Source organism: Pyrus communis, chromosome 4, assembly GCF_963583255.1.
Source record: "Pyrus communis chromosome 4, drPyrComm1.1, whole genome shotgun sequence".
Taxonomy (NCBI): domain Eukaryota; kingdom Viridiplantae; phylum Streptophyta; class Magnoliopsida; order Rosales; family Rosaceae; genus Pyrus; species Pyrus communis.
Genome location: NC_084806.1, coordinates 15,450,000 through 15,477,381, shown reverse-complemented (window position 1 = coordinate 15,477,381; position 27,382 = coordinate 15,450,000). Strand labels below are relative to the sequence as shown.

The following is a 27,382-nucleotide window of genomic DNA, read 5'->3' as shown; positions in this document are numbered from 1 at the left end:
CCCACCCCAAACCATCGTCTCATTTCCTCACTCACACTCTCCCTCAAAAATGGTTCAAACCCTAGTCCGAGCAATTGCCATGGCCGCCGCCGCCACCACCACCGTAACCGCTCGCCACCCCACAATCTCTCTCCTCATACCCAAACGCCTCTTCTCCACTTCCAGACTCACCCAACCTCCCTCCATCCCATCCCTCATGCTCGGCCGTCGATCCCTCGCCCCTCTCTCCCACGCCGTCCGATTCCCTACCGCCACCACCCGCTACACTCCGATCCGCTGCCGGGTCAACCGCTCTGGCGGTTCTTACTCGCCCCTTAACTCAGGTTCCAACTTCAGCGACCGTCCACCCACTGAAATGGCACCGCTATTTCCTGGCTGTGACTACGAGCACTGGCTCATCGTCATGGATAAGCCCGGTGGCGAGGGTGCTACAAAGCAGCAGATGATCGATTGCTATGTTCAGACCCTGGCTAAAGTTGTTGGGAGGTAATGGATTCTTTGATTTCTTGTTTGGTTTTGCTGGGAAAATGATGAAAAATAACTGGAAAAAGAAAATTCACGTTTTGATATATGTGAATTTTATTTATAGTGTATTTCCTAAGTGACTTCTTTGTTTTTTATGAGAATTTTAGCTTATTTATTCTTAGCGGTTGTTCTTGATGTGATGATGATAGATATGTATACTTAATGGCACATAGAAATATGTTTGCAATTCAATGGTTGAATTTTGTTTTCATCTTCGGGTTTAGGTTTACATAATTATATTTAAGATGTGGACTTTTGTTGCTTGGTGTGGTGTGGCAGTGAGGAAGAAGCAAAGAAGAAGATATACAATGTGTCATGCGAGAGGTATTTCGGTTTTGGTTGTGAGATTGATGAGGAGACCTCAAATAAGCTTGAAGGTTTGTGCTGTTAAATTGCAGCTATGTTATAATTTCTAAGTATAATTAGTAGATTATGCATACTGTCTGTGCATGTTTATGATTCTTTTCTTGTTATCAGGCTTGCCCGGTGTTCTTTTTATTCTTCCGGATTCTTATGTTGATCCTGAATACAAAGACTATGGTGGTAAGTGTTTAAGGATCTAAAGTTTAAGCACTGTGATTTCAGATCTCGTGTGTTCTAATTTTAATCCGCATGCACCCACATTTCAACATAGAAGTTGCTTGAAGAGACATGGTGTCGGTTTTGAGCTCAAAGCAGTAGTTTTACTTTTTCAACTATCCAATTGAATGATGGAAGACTATCTGTTTTCCTTTTTTATTTGTATAGGTTACTATAGGTTACAGTTCGCCTGCATTCTTTTCAAGATTCGTTGTCCATCTTGGAGAAGTTAAATAGGCCATATAGGCATTATTTAACTTTGAATCCTAATGGACTTATATCAAATGTCTCTCTTGACTCTCCTGTACTTCTTATACTATGTGGGAATGCAGATCAGTGGAGATGAAACATTCTATAAGATTTTTTTAGTGTCGTGCAATTTTGATGCCATTCATCTTTCTTTGGGTTTGTGTTTATGAAGTTGCAGCCTCCAATATGTTGGTTATTGACTAACATTAATTTTTCAAAAATTGGAAAGACATCGTTTTAAGAAGTTTGTTTGGTTAACATTTATATTTCTTTTTGTTTAACTCCCAGTCCATCTTGGCAAAGCTAGTAGCCCTCAGTTGGCGATGCCTAGCTTTGAATGCTAATGGACTTATAATGATTCACTTCATCCTGTTCTGTTGCTTCTTGAGTGTTGTGGAGTTTCGGAATCATTGGAGTTGATACATTTCATGACCTTTATCCTTGAAAAGACAACCTTGCTGACACTGTAACTTGCAGTCCATCTTGGCAAAGCTAATAGCCCTCAGTTGGCAATGCCTAGCTTTGCCTTTATCCTTGAAAAGGCAACCTTGCTGACACTGTAACTTGCAGTCCATCTTGGCAAAGCTAATAGCCCTCAGTTGGCAATGCCTAGCTTTGAATGCTAATGGACTTATAATGATTCACTTCATCCTGTTCTGTTGCTTCTTGAACGTTGTGGTGTTTCGGAATCATTGGAGTAGATACATTTGATTAGAATTTGTCACGTGATAGTTCGTTCACCTCAGACTTGTAACTCCTATGCGTTTCCATTTTCTCTCATTCATTCGTGTTATTTTGGAGCTGTTAATTTTGATTTCTTTCAGATTATACAAAATTCCTTGTTAAAAAAAGGCATAACTTTTTATTTAGAAACAAGCATGTACATATCTGCAGTGTATACTGTTCTCCTGCTAAATGGTTTGCCACTGTTGCATGTTCGCCGCTGTTTTAAATGGATGCTTGTTCTGAAATTTGTTCATTCTCTCAATTATTTTCGAACTTCTAAATGCAACCTATTCTTGTAACTCATGATTGTAACTTTCTTTAATGCAGCTGAGTTGTTTGTGAATGGAGAAATTGTTCAAAGGTCGCCTGAAAGGCAGAGGAGGGTGGAGCCACAGCCGTCAAGAGCTCAGGACAGACCAAGGTACAATGATAGAACCCGTTACGTGCGCCGGAGGGAAAATGCCCGGTGAAATAAATGGAAGGCTAGCTATGTAAATATCTTGGTGAAAATGGGAGCTAGCTTTCTGAAAGCTTGTGGAGCCTAAAATCCTATGCTCATCTGGGTCACGATTAGTCCAAAGTTTGCTTAGTAGTTGAACGATTGAAGTTGTAACTGCGGATTTGTTGATCATTATCCGCTCTTGTTAAACCCTTGAGTTCATGTTGAACTCGCGCCGAACCTTCAAAGCCATAAGCTATTCTATAACTTGAACAACATTAGTAGTTTTGTGCGATTTGAGACTTTGTTAGTGGCCTCAGGCCATTTTCCTGACTGCTTTTTGGATGATTCAATTTGAGGCTCAAGGCCCTCTCCTAGGGCAACCGTCCTCTTGAGCCCGGCGTATGAGCCGGGTTCTCTTTCATGTCTTTATATTGCCGTGTTTTGGAGAAGAGAAGGAGATTAAGGTGATTCCACTAAAAAATTGAGCTAGAATGCTGCTGCCTTGGGCTTTGTCCAGCAAGGGAGCAATTGAATCTCATCATATCTAGGGTAAGAGTTCAATTCTTAGCCCTAAAGGAGAGGACAATCGCGTTTTGCACCCATGTGGTTTAGGTGTGTGACAATTTGGTCCATTTTTGTAAAAGATTTCATAAACGTCTCATACAAATGCAAATCCCTAGGCTATTATTGGTCACGTCGTTAGTTAAACTCTTACTAAAATTTAACCAACGGAGGGACCAATGTGTAAAGATGAAAAAATCAGGATGATAAGTGTTTACTTATGTTATAGGGCTACTTGTGTCTCACACCCTTCGGGTTTGGGTGGTTTTCAAAATGGCTATCAAGTTACAATTTTTTCATATTGCACAATGAAGCTTTAAAATTTTTCGACTGTTTTGGATATAAATCTGATTTTTTACATTAAGAAAAGCGGAAGGTTGGAATAATATCATATAGAATTTAAATTCAATGGCTACAAAAGTTGGAAATAATATTTCAGTTGAGAGAGCCCACTCAAAAGAGGTTCAAGGCCCAGACATTAAGCCCATCATAGCCACAGCCCACGCTAGGCCATGTCCCTCCAAAACCTGATCCGTTTTCAGAAAATACAGATAAGAGACCAAAGAGATAACCGAGCTCCCAGAGTTCTTCACTGAGAAGAGCAGCAATGGCAGCAGCATCGGCAACGACCGCCGTGTTCTTCGGCACCACCCGAACTCCGTGCTTCCGCAGGGCCGACGCTTCCAAGCGATTCCCGCACCCTTTCAAGGCGGAGGCAGTTTCCGACGTCGGGTTCGTTACCAGTCAGCTGAGCGGCGTCAGAATCTCCTACGACATGTCGTCTCAGCTTCCCAGTATCTCCACTCCTTCCCTCCCCGCCCTTCAGCCCATCGTTGCCCGTAAATCTCTCAGCTTCCATCTCCCATGTTTTCTCTGCTCATATGTTTATTAGAAATTTTGGTTAATCACTTTTAATTTTTGTTAATTATGCAATTTAAGTGCATTTTTGGAAAGTCTGCTTTTTCCCAATTAGACAATGAATTAGAGAATTGTTTTACATGTTTGGAAATTTGATGTGATGATAAAATGAAGCTCAACAAATTTTTTCATTTACTAATAATGTACCCATTTGTCTTTACAAATGTATCACTTTGTTATATGTAAAATGTACGCCTTTTTTTTTATGAGACGATATTCTAAGCTACTGTAATCTACGGAGGAGTTGGATTCGAACTTGGGTGAATGCCGGGCACACTACTCGAGCCAACTAGCCTAACACATGTCTGCTCATTTCGTTAATTTTTTGGAGTGGGAATATAGGGGTACAAATGCATTTGCTAAGATATGGCATCCGCCTTGTAATTGCATTTGTTCTCAACTCTCGTGGTCAATTGGTCATTATTTAATTTACTAAGTTTCGTTAGAATGGTGAAAATTGATTTACATTGTGATTTGTTCATCCTTTTTCAGGTAGAATTTGTCCTTTCACAGGGAAGAAAGCAAACAGGGCAAACAAGATTTCCTTCTCAGCCCACAAGACCAAGAAGTTGCAGTTTGTGAACCTACAGTACAAGAGGGTTTGGTGGGAAGCTGGGAAGCGCTTTCTTAAACTGCGTTTGTCGACTAAAGCATTGAAGACCATAGAGAAGAACGGGATTGATGCCGTTGCCAAGAAGGCCGGGATTGATCTTCGCAAGTTATGATTCTTGGTTTTGTACACTTGTTCTGTTGTAAGGCATGCCCGATCACTCTAGTTCTAATCAAACTACTTTTTGTTTCTATTTTACCCAAATATTTTTTCAATCTTGAGCTTTAGTTTCCATTACTGCAACCAGCAAGTTCTTAGCTCTCTCCGATGTATGTGTGGTCGATTCAGTCTATGACGATTATTTTCTTCAAGCACAAGGAATGTCACAACAGAGCAGGCATATTTCCGCAAATATAGACCGTCTTGTTTTTTTTTGTCTATCATACGTTGCAGATCCAACGTTAGTTATAATTCTGTACTCTAGAGAGAAAAGTGAACCCGTCTCATCTAATGGTTAAAACAGCTAATGTATGTCGTACGACGTAATTTTCCCTTTTCTTTGGGTGATAAAAGGCATTTTTGTGCTCTAGTCTCTCAGTAAGAGCTGGACAGACCTTTTCAATTTGCTTGACATGAAAACTTGGCGTGCACTACTCCATGTTCAGATAATAATAGCAAGAAATGCGGGAATGGATGTTCATTAAACAGATCCCGAAAATATTATGAAAAAATTTGAAGTCACATTCACTTAGCTAAAGGCCCACGCTACAAGGCTCGGCAAGCCCGTACCGGATGATTGCAGTTGTTAAGATGAAGCACTTTTTAGTTGGATGATTACAAAAGTTAGGTGATGACTAGTTAGGGCGGCTCTGAGGCAACTGAAATTTGTGATTGACCAAAAACATTTGAAGAACAAGTTTTTCTTTGTTTGAAAGAAATCAATGAATCGCCAATTTCCATGCCTTCCTTTCCTGTTGATCTTGCTGAACTCTGTTACGATTTTGTATTTCATCGTTTTGGTCCTCATTTTCTGGAACGTCCGACCATTAGTGGGCCAAAACTCGGGAAATATCAACTGGCACTCGGTGTCTTTGAGGAGGAAGGCATATTATCAACAACTTAGCAAGTTCTTGTTGGTGATGGATGCTTCTAAGGCTATACAACTTACTAATTATAGGGCACAGAAGTTGAACTGCTGTGCAACTCCTTTAGGACTTGTATATAAATAGCAAGTCATTGGTTGATACGTTGATGGTATTGGGACTTCGAATCCGACTATAAATTGGCCCGAAACCAAAACGGAGTTTCATCATCCATCGGAACAGAAAAAACAAAAAATAATTAAGAAAGCGAACAATCAAATTTAGTCAAAAAATGTGTGTATTGGGAATGTTTTTGTTGTTATTGTTAACATCTACAACTAAGGCTCATGAGTCCGAACACGATTCTAGTGTTTTTGATGTGACAAGTGCAGAATATGGTGCAAAGCCTGGCTCTGATATTACATTTGCATTGGCCAAGGCTTGGAATGACTCGTGTGCATCACCGTCCGCTAGTAAAGTTGTTGTTCCAAGCGGGACATACAAGTTAAGAGGAGCAAGTTTTCGAGGTCCTTGCAAGGCTCCAATTGAGCTTCAAGTGCACGGAACATTGCAGGCTCCAGAAAAGGACAGCGAGCTCACAACTAATGAGACTTGGGTTGGTTTCGAGCACGTTGACATGATCACCGTATCAGGTAGCGGAACTTTTGATGGCCAAGGAGCACTTCCTTGGAGTCGTAATAACTGCAGCAAAAGCAAAAATTGTGCTGGTTCCGTTAATCTGAGGTTCAGCTTCGTCACGAATTCCACAATTCAGGACGTAAGTTCACTTAACAGCAAAAACTTCCACATCCATGTTTTCAGGTGCATCAATGTTACGTTCCAACACGTTCACATAACAGCACCCGGAGACAGCAAAAATACTAATGGAATTCATATTGGGAAATCGACAGGGATCAACATTACTCACACAAACATTGGAACTGGGGATGACTGTGTTTCAATAGGTGATGGCAGCAACCAAATCACCGTGACCAACGTTACTTGTGGTCCAGGTCATGGCATAAGCATAGAAAGTCTCGGAAGATACAACAATGAGGAATCTTTGGCTGGAATCAGAGTCAAGAACTGCACCCTGACCAACACACAGAATGGCGTGCGCATCAAAACATGGCCGAATTCTCCTTTGGCTACCACCGCCTCTGATATACACTTTGAAGATATTATCATGGTTAATGTGGGTAACCCTATTGTCATAGACCAACTTTATTGCCCATATAAGAAGTGTGATAATTTGCCTCCGTCAAAGGTTAAGATCAGCAATGTCAGCTTCAAGAACATTAAGGGCTCATCTGCAACTGCACTTGCACTCAAGATTGTGTGCAGCAGTGGCTCGCGATGTGAGAATGTAGAGTTGACTGACATTGATCTCACCTACAATGGAGCCAAAGGAACTCTTACCTCTCAATGTTTGAACGTCAAGCCAACAATTTCTGGCCTGATCAGTGCTCTTGCTTGCGCTACGTCCATTGTGATGCCTCCTCCGTTGATCTAAGAAGAAGAAAGTACTAATGTTCTCGACGTAAATTGTTGTGTTCTTTGTATTCCTTTTGTATAAATTGAGTAAATAAATGACATCATAGCTGTGGACACTTGGTTTGTGACCGGGTGTGTGTAATGGGGGCAACTGAAATAAACCCCAGAGTGACAGTGAAAGTGCAAGTGTATGTTAATGCAATGCATAAAGGGTATTATTCTGTAGAAACCGGAGAAAACATCTTAAGGCTTCATATGAACAAATGCTGATGGGAAAATGGTAACGAAACTTCAAAAGAATGCTACATAAAAGGATAGAAAGGAATAATCATACATATCATATCAGTAACAAAGACACAGATTTAATGGCAATGGTTGAATCCAATGAAATTTCAGTGACGAAAATGGGATTGAACAGGTCAGAAATGCTATCAGAAATCTTGTTGGCATTTGATGTATGTTAGGGTGGACAGGTGCGTTGTTGTTAGTGATTAATATTCTCATGTTAAACAAATTACTAATTATAGGATAGAAAGTTAAACTACAATGCATCTTCTTAGGGACAGGTTTTTAAAATAGTTAGCAATTAGTTACATATTTTCTGTTCTGCCTTCAGGTAGGACTATAAATTGACCTGAAACTCACATGGTGTTTCATCAACTTTCAAACAAAAAGAAAACAATCAAGTGAAAAATTAAGATGGCTAGCAAATTGAATATCCTGGCAGTGTTTTTGTTAGCTGAGGTTGGAGTGTTTGATGTCACAAGTGCAACATATGGTGCGAAGCCCGGCTCTGATATCACACAGGCTTTAGCCAAGGCTTGGACTGATGCGTGCGCATCACTGATGACAAGTAAAGTTGTTGTTCCGAGGGGAACATACATGTTAACAGAAGCAAGTTTTAGGTCCTTGCAAGACTCCTATTGAGATTCAAGTCCAAGGGAAATTGCAGGCTCCAGCAGACGGCAGAAAACTTACCAAACCGGATACTTGGGTTGGTTTTGAGCACATTAATATGCTCACTGTATCAGGTGGTGGAACTTTTGACGGGCAAGGAGCACTTGCTTGGAAGCAAAATGACTGCAACATAAACAAAGATTGCAAACCTATTGCCATTAATACGAGGTTCAACTTCGTTACCAATTCCATAATTCAGGACATAACTTCCCTCGACAGCAAGAATTTTCACATCAACATTTTGGGGTGTAACAATGTCACATTCCACCGTGTTAATGTCACAGCACCTGGAGAGAGCATAAATACTGATGGAATCCATATTGGGCGTTCAACTGGAATCAACATTACTGATGCACACATTGGGACTGGTGATGACTGTGTTTCCATTGGTGATGGAAACAAAGAAATCAATGTGACTAGGGTTACTTGTGGACCAGGCCATGGCATAAGCGTTGGAAGTCTTGGAAGGTACCCGAACGAAGAACCTGTGGTTGGAATGAGAGTTAAGAACTGCACCTTGACTAATACATCCAACGGCATGAGAATTAAAACATGACCTGCTTCCCCTTCGGATGGTATTGCATCAGATATGCACCTTGATGATATTATCATGGTCAATGTCAGCAACCCTGTCCTCATAGACCAACAGTATTGCCCGTGGAACCAGTGTAAACAGAACGTTCCTTCAAAAGTTAAGATCAGCAATGTCAGCTTCAAGAACATTAAGGGCTCATCTGCAACACCACTTGCAGTTCAGATTGTATGCAGCAGTGGCATACCGTGTGAGAATGTGGAATTGGTTGACATCGATCTCACCTACAATGGAAACAAAGGACCTCTTACCGCTCAATGTTCAAACGTGAAGCCCACCATTACACGTGTGCCTAAGGCTCTTGCGTGTGCAACATCTGCTTGATCAAAGAAGTAGAAAATTGTTTCATTCTTTTACTCTTTTTTGATTTTGTACTACTACCGTTATATATTTTTCTTTCGGCCATATACCTGCATATGTCATAAGAACTGAAAAATACAAATGTATTGATCTTCCCAAATATATTGCTTGTGTTAAAGAAAAAAATACATTCACTGGTTCTTCACTGTCAAGATATTGCATTAGTTTCTACTTCTTATTCTTAGCCTACGGACACTCCTATAACAACAGCAGGGCATTCGTCCTTCCGTCCCAGTCACTTTTGAATTTGATAACACACCAAAAATATAATTTGAAGTTTATGAGTTAAACTTTTCCTTCTACTGTTTCACTTCTCCGATCAATGTGTACCTTCCTGCAAAAACAATCATTAATAACAAGGAAGCAGTCAGCCACAATTAAACATCAAACAGTAACATTCAGGAGGGGCATTGTAAGTTCAGTGGTAATGAGTAGGCCTTGCATTCAAGGCAAAATTCAAATTGCTGTCCGGAGAAAAATTATATCGGAAGTACATGGAAACCTTGATATCCAGAATTTTTAAAGTGAAACAAAATCTTCGAAGCATGTTTGGCTAATCTATTCTAAACTAAGATTTTCATCTTTTGGGAAAATAATGCATCAAGTTTCCGTTGAATATTATTCGGAGTTAGGCATGTTTCTCAGAAAACCTGTAGTATCCCAAGACTCAATATCTCATAGCAAACATTTTCCATGGGATACCCTAAATGTACCAAAATCTTTTGATATCTAATTCTGAATGACTTAAGGGCACAATGCAAGACAAAATCAGAATGCCGAAAAAACAATAATAGTATCTCGAACTTACATAATAAAAAGGAAAAATATCTTTGTATGGAATTAGAGAATCACTTCAAGAAGCCGGTTTTTGGTGCAGACCCAAATCATCAGCAGAGTAAAAATCTGAAATGAGCCTATAGATGTATGATGGATTAGGCCGCCCTCTGCATACGAAGTTAGAACAATGAGAACTAGTATACAAAAATCTTGAAGAGACCACAAGTAAGATGAATTTATCTTATCGGTTAGAAAAAAAAGGAAAGAATAACTTGCAGAACACTTAAATTTGAACTGTGAAAGGGGGAGTGACTCATTGAGATGAGAAAATATTTTTGGCTGCCATCCATCATTGCTGGACACTTCATTTCGTCCAGCGGCGATGGGGCAACTGAAATTGTCCAATGGTGAAAGTGCGAGTGCATTTGTAGTAGTGCTATTTATGCAAAAAACAAAGACAACTAAAGCAAACTAAACATCTTGGTAAAACATCTAGATAGAAGATAAAGCTGATTGAATGTTGAACGGAAGGCTTATAGTGATGGGAAAACACGGTCTTACATATCAGTAACAAGAAGGAGACTAGCTCCGGTGGCACATAATCAAATGCAGGATTAACAACGGTAAGAATAAGAGCTACACTGCCGATACTAAAATACATGAAATCGGAGATTTCCCCAAAAGATAAAGGGTTCTGAAGGGCATCTCGTATCATTCACCAAAACCTCTGGATTATTAGGATATAGTGGACACAACTGCAAAACAAACAAAAATATATCAAGGAATAAAAATTAAAAGGAGACGAACATGTTACCCAAACATTGTGTGAATGTGTTCAAATTTGATTATGCCTAGAGTGCCAGCAACCACAACAAATGGAACAGCATGCTTTTTTGCAGCAAGTGCAACCATATTCGTCCCAACAGAAGCTATGATACCGCCATTGGCTATCACGGCATGAACCCCAACTATGACCTGTACGCGAAGTTTCAAAAAAATATGGGTACATTATTCATAAAATTCACATAAAAGAAAGAGAATTGTTATTAGCACTTCAAAAATCTCATTCTACACTCCAAACCTTCTATATTAGGAAAGAAAAATACACTTGTGAGGAGTGTAGAATGAGATTTTTGGAGTGCCACTAACACTTCCCAAAAGAAAAAGAGTAAGCAAAGTGAACATTTACCATGTTTACTCGTGAAATCATGGCAAAAACTGAAGAATTGGTAATCATTGTAATTTGTATACCTTTTGCAGCCAACTCTTTTACAATAACATGAGCCAGATACCTAAGAAATACCAAGTAACCAACAGATCAAAACAAAAGAGGGCACAAGATCGATTAATCAACAAGTAGGTATGATCATGCACAGACTTTGGAGCACCCTCAGTAACAAAGACCTGGAATGGTCGTTTCTTCTTTGCAGCACATAGGAACTTCTTCACGGTTCTCGACTGACCTAATTAAGGTTAGTACCACCTCACTGAAAAGTAGATGCAGTTGTAATGAAGCCGGGATGGAAAATCAGATATTCATAAGAAACACATATACACAAAGTTCAATTGCTTATCACAAGATGTGTGTCTAATGTCTGTACATAGACTACTATGTTAAGTATGCATTTAACCAGGAGGAGTAAAAATCTCCACTTCAAAATATTAAGAAGCACAGGTTATAAGTTACTGCTGCAAAGCCAATCCATATCCCCTATTTGGCTTGGTCTATCATGTGCATTCGGTAGACATTTAAGGAAAAAATTTACCAATTAAGAACATTCCGGCCAAACTAATTCGTTGTGGATGTAAGACCAACAGTATATAACAACCATGTTTGGATTTTTCCACGTAAATTCTTATCTACTGAGTATATGGGGATGATGATCAGAGTTGAGACTTATTATCTCCATGAGTTATGGCATCAAAATGTTTTGAAGCTAGAGAATAACATCGCTAAGTGCATACTACACGTGAGAAACCAGAAGAGCATGAATTGAAAAAAAATATAGAAAATAGTTTCAATGTTTGAAGAAACTCGGTAGTGAAAAAACATGTTCAGGGTGAAAGAAAAAATTACTTTTGATGTATAAGCTCCACCATCAGATCCGCAATCTGTTCATGGCAAGTTTTTATATCTTCAATGAGGTCATTAACTGCTTCTGTGACAACTTTTGTCAGCTGCAAAGAAAATATGGCATTTAGTAAAGAAATATATTTTACAATGCCTAACTAAGATTTAATTATGTGTTAGATCTTATATATAAACTACAGCGATTGCTCAAACTTGCCTTTCCCTGAATTTCATGATTCGTTTAAGCTGGTAAGTGGTAACACAGCGATTTTGGTCCCAAGAAGATCAGCCAATGAAGGGGAACGCAGAAGCCTTTGAGAAATAACGACAGACATAGGAATGGTTTATCATCTCCCTCATCACTATCTCTATCCCTGCCTTGAGTGGATAAAAACAAAGTGAAAGCTCCTCTTCCCTAATAATATGGAAAATATGCCTCACGATGTTCCCAATAGCAAAAGGTCCTTGTAAGATGGAGGCAGACATCTTGGTAATCAAAAGCCTGGTATGATATACTATAACAATTACATGAAGCGTTTTGATATCTAATCGATCAATACGGTAAAATCCCAGAACATTAATCACAAAGCTGTGTAGAACAACTAAAAGTGTATGCCTAAAACAAAAAGGCATACCAACAGGATTAGCAGCAATAAAGCCGCTGACCAACACCTCTTACGGCCTCAATAAGAGCAGCTGCTGGGTTTGTAGGTGATGGCAACTTCTGTGCCGATATAACTGTCCGAAGCAACTCCACCGTTAGCCGAGCAGTCTCCCGTGAACACTCGACTTTCCTGCCACCGCAAAAATTGATAAACAACGCTTACCAAAGAAAAAGAACACCAACAGCCACACAAAAATACATGCATGCATAGATACACACGTACAGTAAAACACACCGTTTCCGGAGCTTGGTGGCAAGCTCATTCACGAGAGACGAGACCTCGGACGTCCGCCATAACTAAACTACACCCTAGACGGAAAAAGATAAAAAGAAGAGAACCAGCGAGTCAGTTGATTTGAAATGGAACAAATAATTTATGGGGTTTGCTTTTCTTTTGGAAAGAAAGAGGACGCGATCTTAACTGTAATTTGTAAAGGGGGGCTTGGGGTCTTACGAAGTGTGAGAACGTCATTTTGTTTGTACGACACAAAAAAAAAAAATTATTAAGATTTATAGAGAGAAGGATATGTAATATCGAACTTGATAAGCAACGTCTAGTTCTTGATCTAGTGATACTTTTCTCTTCAAAGTTAGAAATCGAATCTCCTTCTCACCCAGTGATTTAGACAAAATTAAACTAGGGAGGGAGATTTCAAAGCTTCGACGGGCTTTTCTTTCGGTAAAGAATGTTACTGAAAGCTGAACCATCACCCACACTTTTGGTCTAATTGTATTTTGTCTCCACGGCTTGTTTAGTTTACAAGATGGACAAGTAAAAGTATTGTCCTCGATAGAAAGGATTTTCCTCTTCTACACAATGCCTCTTAAGTTCAAACATCCCACTCTCCTTAATATAGAGGATGATGCTATTCATACATCAATTTTTACCTCTCACAGACCCTCTCAAGTTCCGGCCGTCTAATTAAATGAATTGAAGAAGATCAATGACAAAAATTAATAAAGGTATGTGAAAGGTAAAAAAGTATGTAAATCACTAGTACTATAAATCAGAATAGTAATATCTTTTGTAATTAAAAAAAAAATCAAGTAACTTAAACAAAGATGAAGTAAGGAAAAAGAATCAAATCAACCAACTATCTCTGATTAATATACTTATAGATTTTTACTAGCAATTGAGCCCCTGCGCGATGCCGTGAGTTTTATGACCGTTTTAAGATGATATTATTTTACATATAATATGTTTATACTGAAAGAGATGATTTTAAAGTTTTATTTACAAAAGAGATGATATTATTTACAACCAACTCAAATTACACTGACAATCTGCTCTTTGAGCAAGTTTTTGACAAACCTGAACAATAAAATGGACAAATCAATAGGTTGCAGGAGATGAATGAAATTTCAACTTGATTTACCATGAATGGAATAATGAAGAATCGACAATAACATTAAACATGGTAGTCATACAGATTAGGAACCCATCCATCTATAAGCCAGTCCTCATAAGTTCATTCACTTGCACTATTCTTCTAGCGTTTGATAAACAAAACGAAGTTCCTGTAAGTGCTCCCTAACCATATGAGCAATAAAATCTTTTAAAAGGAATCCCAATTTTCTCCACATTAAAGAAAACCATAAAAGCATTACTAATGACTATATCTGCAAACCAAATCTCGTTTTTTGTACCCGCTAAAGTACACATTTGTATTACTTGGAGAGCAAGTTTCTCTCCTCATTACTAAATAAAGGCATAAGGATTGGGGAATTAACACACAATTCCTCAAGTCCATTCTCCACTCTCTTTCTCTCCATGCCGCACCCCTTGGTTAAATATAGGCCACAACAAGAGAAGTGATTTTCACTCTTTTTAGCCTCTCACACAGTAGTCAAACATCTCTCTTTGTTTCTAACAATCAGATTGAATAAATAAAAAAGAATAACAGACGATTAAACAAGAGTGGGGAGATCAAGAGGAGTGCGCGGTTACCATTTCCCAATCAAAATTATTCCAATTCTCAAGTTCAACTCACATGTATGGGCGGGTACAAAATACATTTGTGATGAACTCGATTTCAACTCAAGTTACAACTGATACTAACTCTTGGTTATGGGAACTTTTAGGTGCAGAATCCCCATCAAAAAACACAAATCATCCATACAGGAAACTGAAAATCTATATATCAAAACAGTGTCAATGATATTAGAAACGGAAAAAATCTCTGAAAAGCTAAAATTGATAGAAGATCCGATACAGTTTCGAAAAAGAAATCCATGATAAAATTGTAAACTAAAATTATTGCCTAAGCTGCACTCTGCTTCTTCAGTTTTGTAAGTTCATTTCTGACAAGCCCAGCTTTCTGCAAATGAGGAAAAGGGATTTAATTTGACAGAGTTCAACATGACAAAGATGAACAATTGCAACCGTCTACAAACATTCCAAACTAAGCCACATAAGGAAACATGCGATTTTACAGAAACGAATACGTAGTTTGAAACTTAGTAGTTATTAATGGCAAAATAACCAACCTTAATCTTAGCCAGCATGAGCTTGAACCGATCAAAGTCATTAAGAGCCGCCCTTCTTTTCTGAACAATCAGTTTTCTACCCCACGAGCTGTTCTCCCACTTCTTCTTCACATCTACCAACATGTATAAAAATATTTAGAATAAAACTATGACATGAAAACAAGACTATTACTGTTTACAAGTTTTTGGGCTTACCAGCGGTCTCCATGGCAGCAAGCAGTTCCTTCTTCTTGGGGACCCTCTTGATGTCGATTTTGATGTCAGTCAGAGAAAGTCTCTTGAAATTCATTTGGGACCTCACCATATCAGGGGCATCAACCAGAGCCTACAGAGACAATTACTAGAGGATCAAAACACTGACGTCAATGCAGAAGAAACATAAAAAAAGACGACCAATCATACAATTACATATGGGCAGAGATTGAACTGGTTCTGATTGAAGCCCAATCCAACACCAATTAAAAATTATACAACTCAAGGAAATTCGGATCAGATTGGATTGGTAATCACGTTATAATTTGCAGTAAAACGAAAAGTTTAGATAAAAATTTCTCACTGGCAAGTAGCAAAGTAACAAAATGCAAGGCCCAGAGGATAAGTCGTAAGAAATGCTAAAATTTAACCCTTCTAAAAGGAGACTCAATCAAACAGATTTTCGTACATTAAAACTATAATTCTAAAGACATCATAACATACACCCGAGAAATTATGCATATAAAACACAATGGGAGAAGATGAAATTCTAAATTTTCGTATATCAATCCAAAACTCATTCTTTACTAAAGAACCTATTATTCCATTAGTTCATTTGACCTCATTTATATATCCAAGTACAACTCAAACAACACAGTAAAGCCTTATTGTTTATGGAATGGTTGAGTTTGTCATAAATTGTTAGTTCGAGATTCCGAAAACAATAGTAAAAACTCAACTCAGAGCACAAAATATGCTTACTAGCTCCAAAATTCTTGAGGAAAAAACAAATATATGTAGCACTGAAGCTTCCGAAGTACACCCAAATGAACCCCAGTACAATTTCCCCCTATTTCCCCTCAAGTTTTGTACTCAGAAAAACAGAATGCGAAAAAAATTCAAAATTTACGAACAAATATTGAAATTTGATAAAATCAAATAATAAAAAATAAAATAAAATTGGAAAAAGGAAGGAGAAGGGTACCCTGTTCTGGTCAAGGACGTCGACGATGACGACGAGCTTCCCATAGTCCTCGCCGTAGTTGACGAGAGCCACCCTTCCGATCTCAACGTACCTCTTGAAAGGCTGTTTAAAAAAAAAAAAAAAAAAAAAAAGGAAAAACAGGATGAGATCAAAGAAGAATAACGAAACAAAGTCGTTTCTAGAGAGTATACAGAGAAGATAAACGCCATGGATTAGACGACAGAACTCACCATTTTTCTGGTTCTGTGTGACAGCTCTGGCAGTAGAGGAGGCGGAGCGGAGAAGAGCAAGTGTAGTCAAGGTCGGGGATTTAGGGTTTTGTCATTATCATTGTGAACTAGAATTAATAATTTAAAATTGAGTCAGGTGAGTTCGGTACCCTCAAATGTTAGAGCAACTCCACCCCTAAAGACTTTGCGCCAGCACCTAACCCATTTATCCACTTAATTAAACAGTAATAGATTCAATGAACAGTAATAGGCCAAAGCATCTCCACCTCAAAAAAAATGTGCTGGCACCCAGTCTAAAAATGCATTGGCACAAACGATCTCCACCCCTACAAAATGCGCTGGCACCCAGTCTATTTAAAATATTAAATATTTTTTTTATAAAATAATAAATTAAAAAAAATAGTTTTAATTTCGGATAGGATTTTTAACCAATCTCGTCACGCCACGTGTCATTATCCGAACGTACTATTTTTTGAATAGATTTCTGCTAAGATTTTCAACCAATCCCGACAACCCACGTGTCACTTCTTGTTTACAATAATTTAGGCAAGATTTCGATAAGATTTTTAACCAATCTTGTCACGCCACGTGTCATTATCCGAACGTACTATTTTGTAGATAGATTTCTGATAAGATTTTCAACCAATCCCGACACGCCACGTGTCACTTCCTATTTACAATAATTTAACCAAGATTTCGATAAGATTTTCAACCAATCACGTAGTGCCACGTGACATTGTCCAGAACCTCATCTTTTTTTTTTGTCCATATAAACCCTACATCCCTATATCCATCCTCACACTAAACTCAATCCTTTTTTTTTAGCTCAGAATTCTTCTTTATCGTTTTCAAATCTTAAGTTCTTACAATGTCTTCTTCAAGGAGAGCGTATAAACAGTTGCAAGAGCAGCAGAAAAGGTTGTTGGCATAACAGGAAAAATTGGTCAATCTTGACCAAGGTGGAGGTGGAGATGAGGCATTCGCAATGGAGGAGGATGAGGATGATCACCATAGAAGGCGGAGGGCCTCACATTCCCGCCGTATCATGGAAGCTATGGGTCAGATAGCCAAACCTAGACGTGCAGCAAACATCGATAGAAGAAGGGAAAGACGAGGTAAAGATCTCTTGGAAGATTATTTTATTTCCAACAGCGTTTTTCCTGATCATGTTTTTAGACGTCGTTTTAGAATGCAACGAAGTTTGTTCGATAAAATCATGAGTGATGTTTGCAACCATGATCCATATTTTGTGCAAAAAGAGGATGCTTTTCATGTTCTAGGTCTTCTTCCTGAGCAAAAAATTACGGCTGCCTTGCAAATGCTTGCATATGGAGCATCTGCAGATCAAGTGGATGAGATCGCAAGGATGGGAAAATCAACAGTTCTGGAGTCCCTGATGCGGTTTTGCTCTGCAATTGAAGCCCTCTACACCAATGAGTACCTTCGGCAACCCACGCCAAGGGACATGCGAAGGCTTCTGAGGAAGGGTGAGATGCGAGGCTTCCCTGGCATGATTGGAAGCATCGACTGCATGCACTGGACATGGAAAAACTGTCCAAGTGCGTGGCAAGGAGCTTATGGCGACAGAAAAGGAGTCAAAAGCATCATTCTGGAAGCGGTGGCTTCTTTTGATACATGGATTTGACATGCTTTTTTTGGTGTTCCAGGAGCTCAGAATGACCTAAATGTCATTGCCCAATCTCCAGTGTTTGACGAACTGCTACAAGGAAATGGGCCGAGATGCACATATTGGGTTAATGGTAATAAATACGAGGGACCATACTACCTTGCAGATGGTATTTACCCAAGGTGGTCAACATTTGTCAAAACAGTACCACATCCGCAGAGTGAAAAAGAGAAACACTTCGTAAAGTGTCAAGAAGGGTGTAGGAAGGATGTTGAGCGTTGTTTTGGTACCCTGCAAGCTCGTTGGGCCATTGTCAGGGCTGCAGCTAGAATGTTTGATGTCGAGGCTCTTCGATCCATCATGATGACGTGTATTATTCTCCACAACATGATTGTTGAAGACGAGTATGATTATGATGCCGTCGATGAATACGAGCCGGATTCGATGAACAACTCAAGAATACAAATCTACTATGCTCATGACCGGACCGAAGATCCCGTGCAACACGAGCCGTTGGAACGGGATGGACGTTACAATGAATTGATCGTTCAACGGTACACTTCATTGCAAGAGCCATACTGGCACATAACCCGCCAGAATGATTTGATTGACCATCAGTGGAGATTGCACGAAGGCAAAGATAATTAAAATAAGGCTTGTGGTTGAAGAATAAAGTGTATTGTAATGTTATTTGGTGTGTTTTTTTTTTTAGTGTGTTTTTTTTTTTAAAGTTTAAATGGTGAGGTTATGTAATGTTATTTGGTGTAATTTTAAATAAAGTTCTAAAAATAAATAAGAAATTACATAAGAAATTAAATAAAGTTGTAAAAGTAAATAAGAAATTACATAAGAAATTAAATAAAGTTCTAAAAATAAATAAGAAATTAAATAAAGTTGCAAAAGTAAATAAGAAATTACATTAAGAAATTAAATAAAGTTCTAAAAATAAATAAGAAATTACATAAGAAATTAAATAAAGTTCTAAAAGTAAATAAGAAATTATATAAGAAATTAAATAAAGTTCTAAAAATAAATAAGAAATTACGTAAGAAATTACATAAAGTAGTACAAATAAATGCGAAATTATACAAAGTCTGTGGAGTTAGGATATGTGGTGCTAGGATCTTGGTTGCTAGGATTTCTGTAGCTGGAACCCCCTTGACTTGTTTCGGCATCTCTTGCACGCCTCCTTCGCACGACATCTCTTTTTTCTGATGTCCAAAAATATTTTGAATTCGGAGACAGTCCTACTAGAGACTTGTTCATAGTGTCACGATCTGTTTGAGCCATCCTTTCTTCTCCAAGCATCTCATTCTCTCGATGAAGTGCTTCTCTAATCATCTCGTTCTCTCGATTAACTATTTCTCTTTGTCTCTCAGCCGCCGCATCACGAGCTTCAGTAGCTGCTATTATTGCTGCCATAGCAGTAGCTTTTTCCTCATCTCGTTCCTTTTCTCATGCTATGTTCAGTTCACCTTGACGAGTAAGTTCCTCCATATATTTACTGTAGTCATTTTTGGAAGAACTACCTTTTTTCTTTGATGCCTTTTTACCTTGAGGCCTGAGGGACTGACGAGTCGGTTGGGTCTCTGGCACTTGTTCAGGCGTCCCTTCCGTGTCTTCAAATGTGTTGGGTTCTTGTTCGGCTGTGTCTGCTTCTGGCGAACTGTGTAGACCTATACCGTGCATGACAACTTCTAGACCGGTTGCCACAATTTTGTATCTAGGGCAATCTTTGACAATTTGCCAACATTCCCATTTGTTGAATGATTTGTTATGGTTCTTTGCATTGTAGAATGCTTGTGCTTGTAGTGTCTATAAAAATGTGGAATAAGATAGTATTAAAAAATACGGGTGTAACACAAATAAATAAATTAAAATATTGATGGACGTGGAATGCATATAAATTACATAAGAAATTAAATAAATTAAAATATTGATGTGGGTGTAACACAAATAAATAAATTACAATATTGATGGGCGTGTAATGCATATTACATAGAAATTACATAAGAAATTAAATAAATTAAAATATTGATGTGGGTGGAATGCATATAAATAAATAAAAATATTGTTACCTCATCCGCTAAACTTGTCCCACTACGCAGATTACCAGAAGCATGAGAGATGGCGTTTTTCCAACAAGTAAAGGATGCGTTGAGTTTTTTCCAACGACCTTGAAGACCTTGACTAGATCTGGCATCTTTTCCATGTACATCGCAAAACGCTTTCGTAATTTTACTCCACATTTTTTGCTTATCCATCTCATTACCCGTAATCGGATCATGAGTAGTGCGAACCCAACATTTACACAACGTAACATCTTCACTGAGCTTCCACGAAGTCATTTTTTTCTAGAAAGTGTAGAAAATATTGAAATGTGGTGTAAGGTGGAAGATGAGGGTTAGGTATTTATAGAAAAAAAAAAAATTAATTTTTTAAAATTTTTCTGTATTTTTTAAAAAAATTTCACAATTTTTAATTATTTTTTAATAAATTTTAATGTTGTAATTAATCTGGACCGTTGGATTTGAAAAATAATCAAATCCAACAGCCAATAAGTTGCCACGTGGCCAACGGTCAAAATTCTGACCGTTGGGCCTTTTTTTTTTTGGTGAAAAAAACGTGGACCGTTGATCTGTGATCGAACGGTCTATTTTAAAAGTCAAATTAATTTTTTTTTTATCATTGGAAATCCAATGGCCTACAAAAACTAGCCGTTGGAAATCCAACGACTCTGAGCATGGCCACGTGGCCCTCACCGGTTCGAACCCACTTGCGCTGACACGCAGGGCCCGAGCGCTGCAGCGTTGTCGGCTACTCGCGGCCAGTCGCGAGTGTTATGCACGCGCCAGGGAAATGGACCGGCTTTTGGGTCTGTCCGAAATGGGCTAGCCTGCTGCCTGGCGTGGGCTGGGTGCCAGGCTGTTTCACGGGCTAGAAGGTTTGGACTGGGTGCTGGGCTGCTAATTGGACAGGGTGCTGGGCAAAAAAGTGTGGGGTGGATCTGCTCTTAAAGAATATTTATTTGAAATATATTTTGTAAATCAAATATTGTGACAGTTTTAAAATTTTAGTAATTTTATAAGATTAATTTTAAAATTCTAATAATTCTGCCACATTTATTTTAGAATTTATGCACTTTTGCAAGATTAATGACTAAATTCTAACATTTTTATAAGTTCATTTTCAAAATTTATTTATCCAAATATCAAAACCACAAAATTAAACACTTTTAGAAAATACAAAATAAAAAATTAAAAAATAGAAAATCTCAATCATTCTCATAAAATCAAGGATCTAAAAGACGTTGAGTGCTAGTTAAGCAGTGGGTTAGAGTCTAGCGCCTAGGCGTCTAGGCAAAAGCCTAGGCGGACTAGATGGTTCTAAGTAAATTATCTATATCGTATAAGTAAGTGCCAATATATATTTAAAAAATACATAATTGTATTGGAATACATAAGTCGCAAAGTAGAATGACATTTATCTAGATTATAAAGTATTAGAACATATTGAAAACATAGGGAACAAGCATATAATGAATGTTCATCCAAGTATTATGCACCTACAAAAAAATAACACTTAAGATCAAGGCCAAAAGCCTCACGCGCGTGGGAATCTTGTGGGTGATAATTTGATGAGGAGTAATGATGGGGTTTTGAATAAATACCATTTTGATCACCTTTGACCCCGATTGAGCTGTTATTGTCCGTTGTATGCGCGTGGGAATCTTGATGTGCTTTAAGGGTAATTTTGTCTTTTTACCCAAAAGTCCACTTTTCGCCTTCATAATTTTCTTGATTATTTTTTGCTCCACATCTCTTACATTCTAGTGAAAAAAATAAAATAAAATGCAACATGGAAGTTATTTATTTTCTATCTAAGTGATAGTCGTGACACAGGCGGGTCTAGGTGGGCTTCTAGGTTGGCTTGGTGAGCACCTAAGTAGGTCTACGCGCCCTTTCTTAATTTTCAAATGCCTAGTGTTAATCGAGGCGATGACCAACCGCCTAATGCTTAGGCAAGGTTTAAGTGGCACTAAACAATAATTTTAAGAATAGTGCATTAAAAAAAAAAAAGCACTCATAAATCTAAGGTATAACACAAAGAAGAAGAAGGGGAGAAAGAGAAGTATGAAGAAGTACGAGAGAGAAGGAACAATAAGAAGGAGGAGGAGAGAGAAAGAGAAAAGTAGGAAGAAGGAGGAGGAGTGAAAGAGAGAGACACACCGAAGAAAAAAAAAAGAGAAATAAGGAGAAAGAAACTCATCTTTCAAACATAGAAAGGTAAAATTGTAAATGCAAATCTAATTAGAAAAATAATTATGACATCACCAAGAAATTATTAGATGGTACACTACCACCACGTGGCATTGACAACTAGTAGTACCCACCAATAAATAAATGACACGTGGCATAATAATTATTAAATGAAAAGAAATAGTTGGATTTTCATCTTCCCTAACATCGTTAGTTCTTTGCCAAAACCAATAACTGCTGCCCCTCGTATTCCACCTCATTTCCGCCTCCGTTTTCGCTTGAATCAAATCCACAAACTGCAATCTTTCTTTTCCACCAAAACATAAAATTCCCTCGGCCTCTCTTTTTCCTTGAATCTCATCTCTTTTTCCTTGAAATTAAATCCATAAACTGTAAAAATCAGAAATCTCAGGCTACAAGTACTGTAATTTTTTGCTTGAATTTTGTTTAATCCTATTTGGATTCTAGCCTGCATGAATTTTGGGGTTTGATTTAAGCAAGCTTGAATCTGACTGTCGTTTCTTGCTTAATTTTATTTTACCCTTTTGGATTCTAGCTTGTGTAAATTTTGGGGTGGGTCATCTTAGATTGTGTGTGTGTGTGGGTGGTTTTATTTATTTATTTATTTTTTTTTTTTGCTTATTTGGATCATTTTCTTTTTACAATCGCTACATGTCGAGTAATTGCTCTGCTTATTCAATTAATTGGGGCACCAACTCTATCTCTGTTCTTGTTTTCTTCTTAAACCTAAAATTTTTGTATTATAAATGTTAGGGAAATACTAGTTTTCTATTTAACAAAGAGAGCTAGAGAGAAAGTAAAAGGTAGAGGTACTTGAAAAAATTACAAACGCAATATGCAAGACTTGAATGCTTTGTTTTATGGTTTGTGTCCTTTCTATTATTTATCGATTCGTAAGACTTTGGCAATTTATGAGTCTAGTTAAACAAATTGGGCTTAAAGTGTCTTTGTTTTTACTAATTCATTGTATTTGATTAAGTGGGATTTTGGTATGTGCCAAGAACTAAAAGAATGTCTATCAAGATCTGATGAAACTCCAGGAAGTGCCTTATGTCCTTCGGGTATAAAGTCCACAGATTGAAAGAGAACTTCTATGAGATTTGTTTTCATTTGATTAAGCTTTTCTCTCTAATGTTTTTTGGGGGTGTCAGATTGCAAGAATGAAAGACAACTTGAATTGGATTTTGGGTTGCTTCAGATTACTACTTTCAGTTATAACTACCGTTCATTTTAGGTTATATGTATAGAATTGGATTTGTTGTATCAAATGCTACAATTTTGTAGTGACATACAAAGTGTTAATAGCCTTTTGCTATTGTAAGTACAAGTGAGCCTGTGGTTGTAAATTGTAATGAGACAAAACGGTATCTTATACAACTCATCATATGGTTGACATGATTTCTTATGCATTGACCTTTTACTCCTTATGTTCTTTATTCACTATGATATATTGCATGACAATACGTTACTCAAATGACAGGCGCACTTAATCTTAAAACGAGAAAGATATGGAAAAATAATTAAGAGCAAAGTTATTGTTTCCAGTGGCTGTAATCTCAATGCTTCCTACTCTCCAAAATAACAAAGTTGTCGAACAAATATTCACCATAGTACACATCCGGTTCAAAATCAAAATAAGTAAAGGCTTCTAATAAAAAAAAAAAAATTTAAAGGTTTCCAACCCAAAACATATCATCTTCCACCTGCACCCAAAAATTATAAATCAAGTTTAGTAGTGAAAAACAAGAAAAATCTTAAGGTGACTTAAAAGCATTTAAAAGTGATTTACTCTTCTTGTATTGTAGAAATTACTCCTCTGGATTATGTTGTAGAAATTACTCTTCTGTGACATGTACAAATTAGCTCAACATGTTGAGCAATACGACTATTTACTCTGCGAAAAGAAGGCTTCGAAGTCCTCGTCCAAAGGAACAATTTACAAAAACCCCACGGTCAGTTATGCGTCGACTGAAGCTGAAGAATATGCCAGTATAGACGCGGCCAAAATAATAATTGACAAGCCATATATATGCAAGGCGTGGGCTCATGCCAATCCCAAAGATGCCAAAACTCGCTTGGCCCCTGAAGAGCCTCCTGTCAAATCAGTGAAAGTTTATACTTTCGACATTACTAGGGCCAATGCCATCTTCAATCAACTGCTACTTGCCAAAATTATCAAACTTCGGCCTGGGCATAATATCCCCAAAGCTGAAGAATTGAAAGGAAAAACGTATTGCAAGTACCATAACTTGAACAAGCACAAGACAAACAATTGCGTCGTATTTCGAGACGTCATCCAAAGCTGGATTGACAATGATAAACTCAAGTTTCCAGAAAAGAAAATGGGCATCGATATCGACCCATATCTTACGACAACAATAAATGTGGTACATGCTCATCTGCCTAAAGACAAAGGCAAAGGAAAGGCCAAGTTTGTTCCAATGCAACACGTCCCAAAGTAGAACTCTCGACCACCGTTCAAGATTGATTTATTTTAAACAAGCCGCCTAGAGATTTTTTAGGACCAGCTGTAGTCGAGCTTATGTCAGACTTCAGCGCAGAAGAAGCGGATGGGCCAGTGTAAGGCAAATGTCATCTTCACCAAGCCAAAAGAGAAACCACCTCAGGTTATAAACAACCGCCTCCTACGGCCGCAACAACACCTCAAAAGGTGCTCGGCGTAGAACAACGCTAGAGAGTTTTCGATAGACTCGACCCTCAGACACGGATCGATGAGCAACCTTTGGTTAGACGACGCCTTGATTTCGACACACCATTTTATAACGAGGACTATTATGTGCGTAACTCTAGCAACTTGAGTTATTTTGTGAGCCAAAAGACCTTCAAGCCACCCGAGCCACGCAACCAAAGGTGGTATAGTTACAATTCTCCTACCGGCGTGTATATAGCATTTTCCAAATCGTAGAAACACCGGTGCCAATGAATAGACTGCATGGCTCGTCGACAAGCAGCTCAATTCTACCTTGGCTACCAAATGGCAACCGAAAGAAATAACAGATAACGAAGATGATCGACAACCTTCAACAATCATGGCTAAATTACTTCACGGAAAGAAGGCGATCGATCATAATTTTGAGATCACGATAAAATAGTCTGAGAAGCGCATCAAACTCCTTCTCTAGCCTGGGGAAATGAAGGCTCGTTTCAAACATCTCAAGAAGGAAGCGGAAAGCAAACTTCCTCCATTGCCTTCACAAGAGCCATTAATAAAGGTCCGATGAAATCTACACCCCCCATTTCTCGGCGAAGCCTTGGAGTACATGTAGAAATTTCACAAGAAATATTCCGTTAATGACCTGTATGGCTTACCAAAGGTGTGTCAAGAGGTGCTCGACCTGGCACTAACTTGCCCTGATGCCGAACAAATTATTCAAAAGACTACTGATTCGGGAATGAAGGCCAAGTTCCAGCATATACGAGAAGCTTGAGTTATTGGCTTCGAGGTTGACCCATATACTAATATAGATACTACCGAGCTTCCTTTCTCCCTTGAAGACCTCCAATATTTACGATACCATTTTGAAGTTTTCTTAGCCGTGTTTCTTTTCGGCCTGACGACGGATGAGAAAGAACACGTGGTACGGCTAGATGTTTACTTAAACACGAAAGATGCCCGAATTACCTATCAGGAGCGTGCCAGTAAGGCGTCCCAAGGATGAGACCGGTTTCCAATGTCGAACGAACTCGGGGATAACAATCAGAATGAAACTGGAATGCTGGATGCACCATAGGAACAATTACTTGAAAAGAAAAATGATCAGGTTTATGACACTCCAAAGTAGGATACTTTGCTCGATAGTCCGAAGACGACGACCATAACCTAATGGGCCATTCGGTTCTTGACAACATGGAAATTAGCATGGTCTACATTCTAGTGACTGAATTTCAGCCAACCACGTCCCAACCAAATTTCTTGGATGGTGATGTGGTTACTGAAAAAGCAATGCAAGTCGACTCGTCATCATGGAGGAAGACGAGCAAGTAAGCAAAGAAGACAAACTCAAAATAGCCCTTGTCGAGTTGTTTCCCCGCTCTTCCTCAGCCAATCTTCACCATTTAAAGTTATTGTATGTCACAGCTCACATCGAAAGATATCCAGTCTCCCAAATCTTCGTTAACTGCGGAGCAATGGTCAACATCATGCCCGTCTTCATCATGAAAGCACTACGTCGCTCTAACAACAAACTTTTCCCATCAGGAGTCACCATGAGTAGCTTCGTCAGAGACAAATCCCAGACCAAGGGGAACTTCCGTTAGAAGTCAATATCGCAGGTTGCAATCACATGACTACATTCTTCATCGTCGACTCGAAGATTGAATATAACACATTGCTTGGTTGGGATTAAATTTATCAAACAGGCTATATCCCTTCATTGTTGTATCAAGTCTTCATATTTTGGGACGAGAAATCGGTCGTGGTTCATCTAGCCGATAGTCAGCCATTCAAAGCTAACATGATCCATGCACGTTATTATGACGACCACGTCGACTATATCACCTTGCACAGTCTCAACGATGAAGGAATGGCAACTCAGATTTTGGTTCAAAAAGCCATCAAGGTTGGCATCGAGACTATTCAACAGGATTCGGTGAGACTCGGGTTGGCTAACCTCATTATCGATCCCGATGTTTGATACCAAACACACCAAACACTGGGCTGCGGTTTTATCTACTATGGAACGACTGCTGGCCCACTGGTATACTATTTCCAAACAGCCGAATTTGGGTGTAAACCTCGTGGAGTTTCTCGCCGAAAGAGATAATGGTCCCGTCCTATCCCTTGATAAAGTTCAAGCTACCTCGGTCGAGCTCGAAGATAGTCGACCCCAAGTCAAAGGCCTATTAGAAGAAATAAATGTTGGAACGACCGATGACCCTCGACCGTTATTTGTTAGTGCATTGTTACCTTAATTCATGAAAACTGAACTTTGTAAATTACTCAACAAGTTTAAAGATTGTTTTGCTTGGAGGTACCATGAGATGCCTGGTCTAGATCGAAACCTTGTCGAGCAT

General features: G+C 38.5%; 4 protein-coding genes, 1 long non-coding RNA gene and 1 pseudogene across 5 annotated transcripts; 4 read left to right on the top strand and 2 right to left on the bottom strand.

Moving 5' to 3' along the window:
- LOC137731827 (multiple organellar RNA editing factor 2, chloroplastic-like) lies at window positions 1–2,950 on the top strand. The gene is made up of 4 exons (XM_068471059.1): window positions 1–486; window positions 805–902; window positions 1,003–1,068; window positions 2,407–2,950. The coding sequence occupies exons 1-4, from the start codon at window positions 50–52 to the stop codon at window positions 2,547–2,549; spliced, it is 744 nt and encodes a 247-aa protein (XP_068327160.1). The 5' UTR covers window positions 1–49; the 3' UTR covers window positions 2,550–2,950.
- A 674-nt stretch (window positions 2,951–3,624) lies between these two features.
- On the top strand, window positions 3,625–4,814 carry LOC137731856 (large ribosomal subunit protein bL28c-like). Its single transcript, XM_068471098.1, has 2 exons — window positions 3,625–3,921; window positions 4,493–4,814. The coding sequence occupies exons 1-2, from the start codon at window positions 3,690–3,692 to the stop codon at window positions 4,723–4,725; spliced, it is 465 nt and encodes a 154-aa protein (XP_068327199.1). The 5' UTR covers window positions 3,625–3,689; the 3' UTR covers window positions 4,726–4,814.
- A 1,110-nt stretch (window positions 4,815–5,924) lies between these two features.
- LOC137732761 (exopolygalacturonase-like) lies at window positions 5,925–7,145 on the top strand. Its single transcript, XM_068472037.1, has one exon. It carries the CDS (start codon window positions 5,925–5,927, stop codon window positions 7,143–7,145), a length of 1,221 nt encoding a protein of 406 aa, XP_068328138.1.
- Window positions 7,146–7,820: 675 nt separating this feature from the next.
- On the top strand, window positions 7,821–9,367 carry LOC137731855 (exopolygalacturonase-like; annotated as a pseudogene).
- Window positions 9,368–11,307: 1,940 nt separating this feature from the next.
- LOC137730691 (uncharacterized) lies at window positions 11,308–13,395 on the bottom strand. The gene is made up of 3 exons (XR_011068203.1): window positions 12,783–13,395; window positions 12,519–12,677; window positions 11,308–11,990 (listed from the first exon to the last, which is right to left on the bottom strand). It is a non-coding gene; the product is annotated as an uncharacterized lncRNA (long non-coding RNA).
- A 1,116-nt stretch (window positions 13,396–14,511) lies between these two features.
- LOC137731672 (large ribosomal subunit protein eL14z-like) lies at window positions 14,512–16,582 on the bottom strand. The gene is made up of 5 exons (XM_068470853.1): window positions 16,442–16,582; window positions 16,212–16,313; window positions 15,230–15,359; window positions 15,035–15,147; window positions 14,512–14,865 (listed from the first exon to the last, which is right to left on the bottom strand). Exons 1-5 carry the CDS (start codon window positions 16,442–16,444, stop codon window positions 14,809–14,811), a joined length of 405 nt encoding a protein of 134 aa, XP_068326954.1. The 5' UTR covers window positions 16,445–16,582; the 3' UTR covers window positions 14,512–14,808.
- Between the last annotated feature and the right edge of the window lie 10,800 nt (window positions 16,583–27,382).

Bases quoted from the DNA above. Each gene is read 5' to 3' on its own strand.
- LOC137731827 (XM_068471059.1), top strand. From the start codon at position 50: ATGGTTCAAACCCTAGTCCGAGCAATTGCCATGGCCGCCGCCGCCACC. The intron at 487-804 runs GTAATGGATTCT...GTGGTGTGGCAG, and splicing joins CTGGCTAAAGTTGTTGGGAG to TGAGGAAGAAGCAAAGAAGA. The intron at 1,069-2,406 runs GTAAGTGTTTAA...TCTTTAATGCAG, and splicing joins TGAATACAAAGACTATGGTG to CTGAGTTGTTTGTGAATGGA.
- LOC137732761 (XM_068472037.1), top strand. From the start codon at position 5,925: ATGTGTGTATTGGGAATGTTTTTGTTGTTATTGTTAACATCTACAACT.
- LOC137731856 (XM_068471098.1), top strand. From the start codon at position 3,690: ATGGCAGCAGCATCGGCAACGACCGCCGTGTTCTTCGGCACCACCCGA. The intron at 3,922-4,492 runs GTAAATCTCTCA...ATCCTTTTTCAG, and splicing joins CCTTCAGCCCATCGTTGCCC to GTAGAATTTGTCCTTTCACA.
- LOC137731672 (XM_068470853.1), bottom strand. The intron at 15,360-16,211 runs GTACCCTTCTCC...TTGTCTCTGTAG, and splicing joins ACGTCCTTGACCAGAACAGG to GCTCTGGTTGATGCCCCTGA. The intron at 14,866-15,034 runs GTTGGTTATTTT...CCTCATTTGCAG, and splicing joins TCATGCTGGCTAAGATTAAG to AAAGCTGGGCTTGTCAGAAA.